Below are 11,735 nucleotides of genomic sequence, written 5' to 3'. Positions count from 1 at the left end.
CACCCTCTTTCGCAATCGCGACCTCTCACCTTTGCATTATGCTACGTCACATGGCCAATCTGAGTGAGTGGCTTGTGGCGTGGGGAGCTATATCCTTATGTTTGATGCTCCCAATGGGAGGACATGCCTCCATTATGAGTGCCTCCAATGGGAGGACATGCCTCCATTATGAGTGCCTCCATTATGCAGTAAAAAGTGGCCACTTTGATTATGTCCAACAAGTTTTAGATGTTGTCCAGATGCCCATAGTGGCACAAACATGTGGAGTTACACCTCTACACTTGGTAGCCCATTCCAGCCATTCTACAACATTTTGCAGGACATAGAGGGCTACACCTCTACACTTGGTAGCCTAGTCCAGCCATTCTACAGCATTTTGCAGCACATAGAGGATCATCTAAATGTGTTAAAGAGCTCTTGGCATGGGGTGCAACTAGGTTGCAGAGAAACTTTGAAGGGCACACCCCTAATTCATCGCTCTGCAATACCATAATGCAATACCATAACACAACAGGTGCATGTGTAGCTCTTCTCAACAACCCTTGGACTGCCAAGCCCTTGGTATGGGCATATTTGTGGCAGTTTATGAGCACTCTTGACACTGAAGCAAAAGTTCTTTGGGAGGCTACCTTGGCACATGCTACTGATGCTTGGGAGAAGTGAATATTTTTCTGTTAATGAGGTGGAATATTTTATGTACTGGCCATGGCCAGATTTCATTCTGTATCTTGTATGCCTGGACTTCGTGCCGGAAGTTTTTCCCAGACAAAGTGGCCAGTGATTATTATTGTTTAGATTGGTTTTTGTGCTTTTGTGTTGAGGTAACCTTCTGTTGGTGGATGCTTTGCCTGGGGGATGACAGTGGTAATACAGTTAGTGATAGCTTGCTGGATAAAGTGCTCAGGAGCTCTAAGAAATGGCTTGCTGGATGAAGATCCCAGGAGCTCCTTGTTCAATCATTTTTTTCTGTAGCTCATTGGATGAAGTTGCCCACGAGCCTAGTTGATTCATTTTTATTTATTTTGTATCTCTCGAGAAGCTTTACCTGGAAGGATCATTGTATGAAGTATGCCTGGCAGCCTGCTTTTGCCGGATGTTTTTCCCGGAGGCTCACTTGTGTTTTCTTAGCATTCATCGAGACGGTGAATTGAGTAGTAGTGGGTGACCTGTGGATGGGAAGCCAGTTCCTCTGACCACTCCGATCGCCGTCACCGCCGTCGATGCCCTCCTCCGATGACTCTGACCGCCGTCACTGCCGGTGTGCTCCGACCACTCCGATCACTGGTGCCCTCCGACTGATCCGACCACTCCGACTATCAGTGCCCTCTGATTGCTCCGACCACTCCGACCGCCGGTGTGCTCCAACCACTCGGACCCCCACCAGTGCCCTCCGATGATGGTTCCGACCGTCGGTGCCCTCCGATGACTCCAATTGCTGGTGCCCTCCGACCGCCTAGTGCGCTTCGACCCCTCTGACCGCCGCTGGTCCCCTTCGACATCTCATACATGCATGGCCAACTTTGATGGCACTCATGGAGGCAACACCCCTCTCCCTTTCCCAAGGCAGGGACAGATCCTCTTGAGCACCATCCGAGGAGGAGGACACCCAAGGAGGAGTTAAGGGGAGCACTCTCTCGTCGACAGCATACAGATAGTCTGGGACATACTCTCACAGAGGAGGACACTCTCCCAAGTATCACCTGGAGTTCTAGCACATTCCTTCTATCGGAGCGGAGTCTCGCTTGTATCACTCCTTTTTGGTATTGTTGTGATGGTAGTGTTGTGCTCTGTTTGGTGTTTTGTCTATCTCTTTGTGTGAGCAAGGTGAGTGAGGTGTGAGTGGTGTGTGTGGTGTTAGTGAGAGACCTGTAGGGGTACTGCGGTGCTAGGTGGTGGTGGGAGAGCATGGTAGACAGTGTGTAGAGCCTAGGTCTTGCATGTTTAGCTAGTGAGATCGGCTCATCCTTGGTGGGTATACTTCCCATCCACGCTCCCTTCTCTCCCAACCATAGTGTTTGTGGTGGTTGTCTTCAAGTTCCTAGCAAGGACCGGCGGAGTCATCCACAGAAATCCATGCCAACAAAGCTTGTGAATCAACATAAACTCTAATCAGATAACCCAAGTGGCATGTGATGCATCCCCTTTGTATGACCTTCCCATTCCATCCCAAACCAAGAAAATCACTCTCGGTACTACAGAGCTTATCAGAGAAGATCTATGCATATTAATGTATAACCTTGAAGCAAGACTAAAAGTATCCCAAAAAGCCTTAGCCTTCTGAACATTATCTCTTTGAGCCTTAATGAACATGAAAGAATCATCTTCCAATGCCTGGACAACCATCTGCTCTCCGCTTGGAAGAGTAAGCCCTACAACTTCACCGTCGTCCACTAGCTTATTGAGTCGAGATAAGATTGGATGCAATTGCAAACAAGAGAGGGCTAAGTGGGTATCCCTGCCCTGACTGATCTTGTCAAATGAATGGGCTCAGTCACCCCACCATTAATCATAAGCCTAGCCACTTTATGTTGGCTCTAATAGTTCTCTTTGTCTCTCTCTATCTCACTCACTCACTCTCTCTCTCTCTCTCTCTCTCTCTCTCTCTCTCTCTCTCTCTCTCTCTCTCTCTCTCAACATAACCCTTTGTATATGTATTGTGTGAATGTCAACCTATGCTTTTGTGTGTTTGTGTGTGTGTGTGTCTCGAGGGGTCCACTAAAAGTTATGTAAGATAGCACATGCATTCAATAGAAGGGATTTTTTCTTTGGTAAACTTACAAAAAAGTGTACATACATAAGGGGTTTACTAGTTCAAAAAGAGAAAAAGTCCATACCAGAGGGTCAGTTTTATCACAAAATTCCATCCTCAAGGGGTACATTTAAGATACAAAATTTACAAATAAGGCGTTATTTAAATATCCCTTTAACACACGTGCTATAGGTAATTCTTACATAGTGGACCACCCGAGGGGTGCGCGCACGCGCGTGTCTGGACATATATATAGATCTAAGGTAAGCCTACTTGCACCAATCTTGGATTCATTATTCTACTAGTGGAGTGTACTGAGACTAGGAGTGTTACACACGTAAATGTTCTTGCAAGTGTACTGAGACTAGGAGTGCAACACATGTAGATGTTCTTGCAAGTGTACTGAGACTAGGAGTGCAACACATGTAGATGTTCTTTAGTTCTTGAGATTTTTTGGATTGTTTTTGTAAGTGTGATTTTTTTTTTGAATGCAAAGAAGAAAGCAAATAAAATATAGAAAAGTTTCTATTCCTAGCCCTAACATAAGAGTTTAAAATATATGTTAGAGGATGAATTAAGAGAATTAAGTAGGCTATTGTAAAGTGTTCTTAAGCATGCAAAAAGAATTTAAAAAATTCATTAATTACCCAAACCTAACATGCATAAGTTTTTCTAAAAAAAATTACATTTTTATAGAAATGATTTTTTTAAAGGCATTAAGACTTGTAGAAAATGTGGTGATGTATTGCATGGATATTTAGATTCAAAATGTTGTGATCGAAATCAAACATACACCAATATGCACATGTGCCCAACTTTATGTTTTAAAAAAGTGTAGCTATTTTATGATTATCACAAATAAGGTTGAACTATAATGTTTGATAAAGTAAGAACATCTTCAAGCTAAATCCATAATTTGTAAGTTTGTCTTCTTCTATATTTATAGGGTGTTTTCATTCAAGAAGCTTAAGAAGGAGGTAATTCTACATGTATGTATGGTGGAGATGGAAATTTTTAATTCAATATCCATATAATTGCAAAAATAAATCCATTCCAACACTATAGAATGATCAAAAGGTTTGGAACCTCATGATGGGATTTATAAGTTAGAATACGAAAGCTAATGCATTATGCATGTAGATAGATGGACTTTGTGGGTGTCATATAAGAGGAGAGATCCTCCCTAAAATTTGTAAAGTTCCACAATAATACACTCATTTAGCTTGGAGATAACTTGCATGCGTGCAAAACCTGCAAGTTTAGAAATGGTAAGAAGCTCTTGATAGGTGCGCTCTCGGGCACCGTGATAACAAGCAAGCATTAGGATGTCAAGTTGGTAGGCTACACGGGCCCTTGCCCCACTCTCCACTCCATATGGAAGTAGAGCATCCACCACGATCACTTTACCACCTTGTTTTGGAAGAGCCTTGTAACAATTCTTCAATATTTTTACACAATGCTCGTCACTCCAATTGTGTAATATCCACTGCCCTTGCCAAAACATATCACAATAGAGTTAAGGAGTAATTGTTTCTTATAAAAGCAATGATTGAATATTTTTAAAAACTTAGTTAAACTACATAATGTGTCAAGGCTAGCAAAAATGTTCATATTAGTCAAGCACTCAACGATCCCCTATAAATGCAAGCAATTGAATCTACGTGTTTTAAGTGCCCTTTGCTAACTAACTCAAGTTCATAAAAACCTTAACACAAATCATGGCAATAAGGAAGCTTGTTTTTTAGATTGATTGACCTCCTTTTTTTAGCTCTTTCATTTAAGAATATTATAAATCATAAATCATAAATCATAATTCTATTGGGACACAAAAGTGGTGTGTGTACTTATTTTAAAGTGCACGTCAATGAAGTTACAAAAGTGGTGTGTGCACGTATTTTAACAGTGCACTAGCATCTAGGTAGAGATGTATCTCAATTATAATAATGATGGTGATATGTAAGAGTGCATAATATATATATTCATAATATAGATATATGTAGGTACATACATACACACATGTTCTAGTCTTTTTGTAGGACTTGTGTTTTGCCCTAGAGCGTGTCAAAGATAATATTGCATATTTATGTTTTTCACTTGCATGTTCTCTAGCTTTTTGTAAGAGTAGTGTTTTTCTCTAGATCATGTTATCAATCTTGTATGTTTATGTTTCTCACTTGCCCCCTCATTTTTGAGTTCTTTGTGTTTAAAATGAACTATAGTTTTTGGGAAAGAGCTTGTTTAGTGCCCCCCATTCACAAACTCAAGTTGTTGCCTATATTTCTTTATAAGAAAGTTCATCAAGGTAAATTTTTGGCATATTTAAATCATTATATGGATTAAAAATTTTCAAGATATTGTGAAACAAGTCAAGGTCCTTCCAAAAGGGCACATGATTAGTTTAAAAAAAAGAACGTTTAAAAACTCGTGTGAAAGCACTATTTTGCATGAGTAATCCTCCCAAACAATATTTTTGATATTATTGTGTGCATTTGTTTAGTATTGAGGCTTTCATCAGATTCTTCAAGAGGTACAAAGTCAAGTTTGAACTCACACACTTTGCTACCCAAGCGCACACTCAAATCACTTACCCAAAGACCATTTTAGAATAAAAGAAGCTATTTTTAAAACAAACTTGAATATTGAATAGCTATAGTAGATTTATCTTACTCTTTAGACTTTGTGCTTAAGGGAACTATAACTTGTAGGGTAGTAGCTTCAAAATTGATAGTGTCAATGGCTAAGAAGCATCTCACACACGCTTGTCCCTCATTTTGCCATTGAATTTGGCTAAAATTTGGAATGCTAGTACAATGTAGCTCCTTTGCGGCATTTGGATTACATATCCCAAAAAGAAGGCTTTAGTTTAAAGAAACTGCATCTCTATCCTACATGTCTTTTGATGCCTAAAAGACATGTAAAATATTGGAATTAAATACATGGAACTAGAGACATATTTAATTATAAATATTTTATAGACCATTTAAAAAGAATTAAAGAAAAATAATGAAATGTATGTCTTTTTAATGTAAAAGACATTGGCTGTCTTTAATGTGAGAATGCTAGAGAGAGAGAGAGAGAGAGAGCGAGCAAAAATACCTTATTTAATATATTTATTAATTATGCATTTGATAATGGGTACTATATATAAATTTGAGTAACTATATAAGGCCCATCAAATTTGTGAAATTCATTCAAATCATAGGTTTTCAAAGGTTTAAAGACTTAATCACTGAAAGATTTTTGTTAAACTTGAGAAAGAACTTCAATGGAGCCAGGATATGACCTTGTAGATTTCAACACACTTTCACAGATCACAATACGTATTGTTGCATCATCAAGATTAAGGAAAAGAATACCTTCATAAATATAGCATTGCCTTCGGGGATGCTCACAAACATATCTCCTCCTACATTCTCAACACCTGTGTAGTAAAGGAAATTGATTTGCATTCTCACATTAGATGGTTGCAAGTGGCATATGTTTAATAAGTATAAACCTAGCTTTCATATTAAGCCATCAACATGATAGACTATAAGAGTTTAAGCAAGAAGTTGCATGTGACTATGGAGAACATATTTAGAAAAAATCGATTAAACTCAATGGTGATCAAAAGAGTGCATGCACAATGTAAAACATTTATTGAATATATGCCACGTTGCATCATAGCCAACTTAAAGTCTTCCTTTTTGGTTTCAAAATGGTTTAAAAAAGCATTCATGTGTGCTTACATAAATTCTTTAAATTTATAGTTTTTCTTCAAAGTTTAAGCACCTCAAGGTCCTAGGTTGCCTTTCATAACATACAATGCAACCATGCATGCATATGTATAAAAATATGTACTCATGTCTTTGTTTGTTTGTTTGTGTGTGTGTGTGTGTGTGTGTGTGTGTGTGTGTGTGTGTGCGCGTGTGTATGTGCGCGCGCGCACACACAAACACACGCACGGGAGCCCACTTGGACTTGATATGTATGTATGTATAGATACACAAGCACCAAGTGGCAAGGAGTTAAATGACAAAATACTTTACCAATCACACCTAAATTCACGAGCTACATGTTCAACCATGATGTGTTTAAAGTCATTTGAAAAAAACTTAGTTATCCATTTACACCCATTCTTTATTGTGGAACAGATGAGCTAATGACTTCTAAAACTTATCGAGTCACCCCATATGATATATTGTGGTGGATGGCTTATGAGATATTACCAGGATACTGCGGTGCAGCAGCAACCACATGCGGCTGGTCGAAATTGATGCCTTTCATGTGAGGGTGCTTAGAGATGATCATGATCAAGGAAGATCCGAGCCCGCCGCCCACATCGACGAGGGTAGTTACATCATCAAAGCTGGAGTAGGTGTCAAGGAACAACGGGATGAAGAGCTTGGTATGGTTGGCCATGGCGGAGTTGAAGATATTGTTGAAGGAGAGGTTATCTTGGGCATAAGGGAAGGGATGTTTGCCATGAGCTTTGCTGAAGGGAACGCTACCGTCGAGGACGGCTACATCCAAGCAATGCCATGCGTCCATAGAAACCTTGTCTAGATTGAGGAGTATCATTGGGGCAAGAGAGGCACCATCTTCATTTTTGACCAAATATTTGCTAACTTCATTGAGCCCATATTTTCTCACATAGTGAGGATTGTGTGTGTGTTCCGAGTCTTCCTCCTCTAGGGAGGAAGTGAGGACGCCGTGGCAAGCTAATACCCGTAGGATTCGATCTAGAGAATCGGCAGCCGTTGGATGGTGGAAAACGTTGGTGATGTGGGATACTATTTGGGCGGGTGAGAGGAGGTGGTGTGGTTGGCTGGCGAGGATGCCCATGACATTGAGGCGGATTACAGTTTTCAGAGCCATGGGTAAGCAGCACAAGGAGCCCAGCTCCAGCACTCTCAACCATGCAGGGTCTTCAACTCCCGGAAGCTCAGAAAGCAGCCGCTCCTCACGTTGAGCAGTTTCGCCCATCTCTCCCCCCCCCGGGTGTGTGTCTGTGTGTCTGTGAGAGAGAGTGTGTGTGTGTGAGAGAGAGAGAGAAAGACAGCTCTCTATTTAAGAGTGTGTGAGTGAGAGAGCCAGAAAGAGACGCATGGCTTACTTTTGAAAATTGAATTTAAGAAAGCTCAAAATTTTTAGAGAACTTTCACGCATTTTTTAGTCAGCTTTCACTGCCTACCCCCCACCAACACCAATTACTTGCTGTTTATGGTATCATCCATTTTTAGTTAAGAATAGTAGCTAAAACCCAATTCCTTTGCTTAGAACGAAGCCAGGGTAAAAAATAAGATGCCTCTATGAATATATATATATATATATATATATATATATATATATAAAAGTGTAGGTGGGTTGGTAATTATTCTTTCTATATAAATTTACAATTATAAAAAAATAGGATGAATGTTTTTAAAAATGCCTTAAAATATCTAAAATTGGGAAAATATTTTCTATATCCCTTCAAAATGGCCAAAATTTGCATAAGATATTGGTATTTTTTTTAACAGAAAAATCTCAAAAAATAGCAATTGGCAAAGATTAGCTCCTATTGTTTTCCTTGTGGGTTACAATTCCTGTTATTATAATTCTCCATCCACATTTTCAAATGTTTCTTCCAAAGCATCCAAGTCAAGTACTAATTTTTTTGTTTGAAGTAATGATTTTAGCCACCTTTCATTGTCATGATCCACCGATTTCAAGGCATTGAACCCTACTTCTTTCTTTCTGATAATGATTTACTCACATTTTTTCTCACACATATTTTGTCGTAGTGTTGAATCCTAATTCTTAGCCTTGAAAGGAATTTTGGCGAGAAGAACAAGACTTTAAGAGAGTCATCTATCAATAATACATCTTTGGTCTTAGTGTTGAATCCCAATTCTTCGCTTGAAGGTGAAGAACAATAATTTTTTCAAGAAAGTTATCTATCAATATCTTTTTGTGACATCATAATAAAAAAGTTGGCCTTGATTAAACAAATAAAAATTTTATTAAAAAAAATAGCCTTGAATAACCACCACTACTTTTTTTACTAAAAGAAAATCATAAGCCTAACATGATTGCGAGAAAACTTAGTCATTTTAAGGAGACCTGCAAGTTTTCTTTAAGAGAAACAAATAAATAAATCTTTTCATTGACTTTTCAAACATTTTAATCTCAACCAAAGACATGATATTTTAACGCTTTTCCACTTCCAAAAAAGTGGTTTAAAAGAACAATTTTGTCTTTTTTTCTAATAGATTTCTTTTCTTGAATTAAAAAATACTATTAGAATTTTGGCACTCAAAAGAAAATCTCGCCTCAACGGATGCAATTGAGCCCTTTCTTGTTAAAAAATCTCGCCTAAACGAATGCAATCGAGCCCTTTCTTGTTAAAAAATGTTTGTCAATGATTTAAAACTAAAAAAGGAGTCCTTCCTTGTTAAAAAATGTTTGTCAACAATTTAAAACCAAAATTATATTTTGTGTGTAATTATCAAAATTTACACATGCCGTATGAAAATTGTTTAAAAACAAACACTAAATGCTTTTTATCCATTAAAAACTCTTGTTTTGTCATTCAATACTGTTTTGAACTATTAGATATATGAGACCATGTGTTGGTGGGTGCATTGTTACAAAGAGCACCACCTTGCATTGCCAAAATTTGGTGAATCATATTTACACACATTCATATGCGTGGGCCATGCATTTGTATTGAGTAAAAATCTCTAAATTTAACAAAAATAATGCTACCCAGACTTTATTTGCAAACACAAGAGGGTAAAGAAACACAATTCACCTCAAAGGCCAAGAGTGGATAGTGGAGAAAAGACTCACGTTGGGGACTTGGGAGACAAAATGCATGCTCGAGTCCCAATTATGTGAGAAGTAGATGTGATGTCCAGCCCCCATGAGCTACCCAAGTAAGCTCTGATTTACCTACACACACAAAAACATTAAAGACACATTTGCAAAGAGAAAGTGGGAAAAAATAGCATGGTAGTTTAGAGTTTTTTATTACCAAAGTAGGACAAGTAAAGCTAAAGGTGAGGGATGATGTGCTATTTGAAGTTTAAAAGAATGTTATAGATGAGGTGTTTCCCAAGGATGCAATGGAAGAGATGCTTGAGGCATTTTTTGCCAATGTTTTTTCACAAGATGCATTTCCTAAACACAAACTGGAACATAATGCATGAGAGGAGCGTATTAGGAGAATTAAAAGGTAAACTTATATGCAGGTGCAAGAGCGTTAACAAAAACTTAAGCACTATTTGCTATTTTTAATCTACAAGAAGTGGCACACTTTGGTGATCTAATGCAAGTGTTAGCATTGTTCTGGTTGTTGCAAAAGTTGATGCCCAAGGAGAACTGTGTGCCCTCCTCTTATCTTGAGGCAAAGAGGACATTGGCAGAAATGGGGTTGGATTATAAGAGCATGCGTGCTTGCCCAAACGATTGCTAGCTCTTTTGCAATGAGTTCACACATGTAGTTACTTGTCCCAAGTGTTATGCACATCAATATATGTAAAATCTATAGGTAGCTACCACTTCTTGCAAGATTCTAAGGCCTTTTTTTCTACCTCCAAGGATAATGCATATGTTTATATGCAAGTCCATTGCATTTCTCTTGACATGGTATGTAAATAGTTTTGACAAAAGGTTGGAAAGTTGTAAGTTCTATCTAACTTATTAGCATGGAATCACATAGAGGACAAGTGGTTGATATTCTCACATGGTCCATGGAATTTGGGTTTTGGGCTTGCAACAAATGGGGTGAATCCATTTGTGTTGTGTTCCACAACATGGTCCACATGTCTAGTTTTCTTGGTCGATCACACTATCCCACCATTGTTTTCTATCAAATAGAGGCCCTTGTCTCTTTCTCCAAAGGAAGCACAAAGTGAAGGACGTACATGTCTGCTTGGCTCCATTACTAAAGAGCTCTAAACATTATGGAATGGCATTAATGTAATCAACAAGTCGAGGTCTCAAAGGAGGAAGAACTTTACCCTTAGGTCCATTTGGACAAGGAAAATACATTAGTACCCAAGTTTTGAGGAGCATTTGGCTCTATGAACTAGAGGTCATAATGCCTGCTCTCACATGCTATATGTAGATCTATCAAATAGTGGTGCCTACCCCAACAATGGTTGAGGAGAACCTTGGTTGACATGGGAGTTTAGATTAAAGAAGCTACAACCTTACAATGTGAAAATCAAAGCTACATGGATATTGTTGGAGACCTTATGTTTTATGCTCGCATAAGCATAGTGAGATCCAATCTCACTATGTGTGAGAGCCATTTAAGGATGAGATAGTGGAGACCAAAATTTTACTGACATCCTCCTCAAGCCTCTTGGGAAGGACCAGCTCACTTGACACTTCATCAACTTAGTGTTGCACCAAGATCTTAGTTCATCTTTGGGTAAACATTGAGGGGGGGTGTTAGTATACACTCAATGCCCACCTCTCATCATGCACCTACCTTTGTTATATGATGCATATTTGTAAGGCCCCAATTATGAGGAGAAGCCATGGGTGTGCAGAACTTTGGTGGGAAACTTCGCTTAAATGTTGGAAGGAGTGGTTAGGAGATGGCTTGGGTAGATGAGAGAGTGGGTTAACAAGTTAGGCCACTGTGCCTTAACTTATAAGGTGCCCGTATAGCCTAGGAAATATTAGATCAGCAATCTAGCCTTAGTCGGTTACCTAGCATACTGCTATGCAACATCCTAGAATGAAATGTGACATACAACAAGTAATGAGTAGAGGCAAGTGTCTCCCAATTTTAACAAGAACAAAATTTTATAGTCTTTTATATAGTAATATATTGTTTTAAGATGTTGGATGTTTAAAAGAATGCAAAATCCTACTGGTTTTTCATGAAAATACTGTATGATTAATGAAAAAGATTCATAGCTGAATCATAGTAATAATATAATACAAATTGATGAAGGCTTATAAGATATAAAAAAATTTACAAGAAGATAGTTTGTCTTGTGCTACATGC

The 11,735-nt window shown here is 38.6% G+C and overlaps 1 protein-coding gene across 1 annotated transcript; it reads right to left on the bottom strand.

Annotated features, from left to right (window-relative positions):
• Positions 1–3,840: 3,840 nt before the first annotated feature.
• LOC147640726 (flavone 3'-O-methyltransferase OMT1-like) lies at positions 3,841–7,764 on the bottom strand. Its single transcript, XM_086808904.1, has 3 exons — positions 6,958–7,764; positions 6,106–6,170; positions 3,841–4,235 (listed from the first exon to the last, which is right to left on the bottom strand). Exons 1-3 carry the CDS (start codon positions 7,712–7,714, stop codon positions 3,933–3,935), a joined length of 1,125 nt encoding a protein of 374 aa, XP_086665030.1. The 5' UTR covers positions 7,715–7,764; the 3' UTR covers positions 3,841–3,932.
• Positions 7,765–11,735: the final 3,971 nt, after the last annotated feature.

Source organism: Cibotium barometz, chromosome 2 (genome assembly GCF_041138505.1).
Source record: "Cibotium barometz isolate CiBa-2024 chromosome 2, ASM4113850v1, whole genome shotgun sequence".
NCBI lineage: Eukaryota > Viridiplantae > Streptophyta > Polypodiopsida > Cyatheales > Cibotiaceae > Cibotium > Cibotium barometz.
This window is presented reverse-complemented; position numbering and strand designations above follow the sequence as displayed.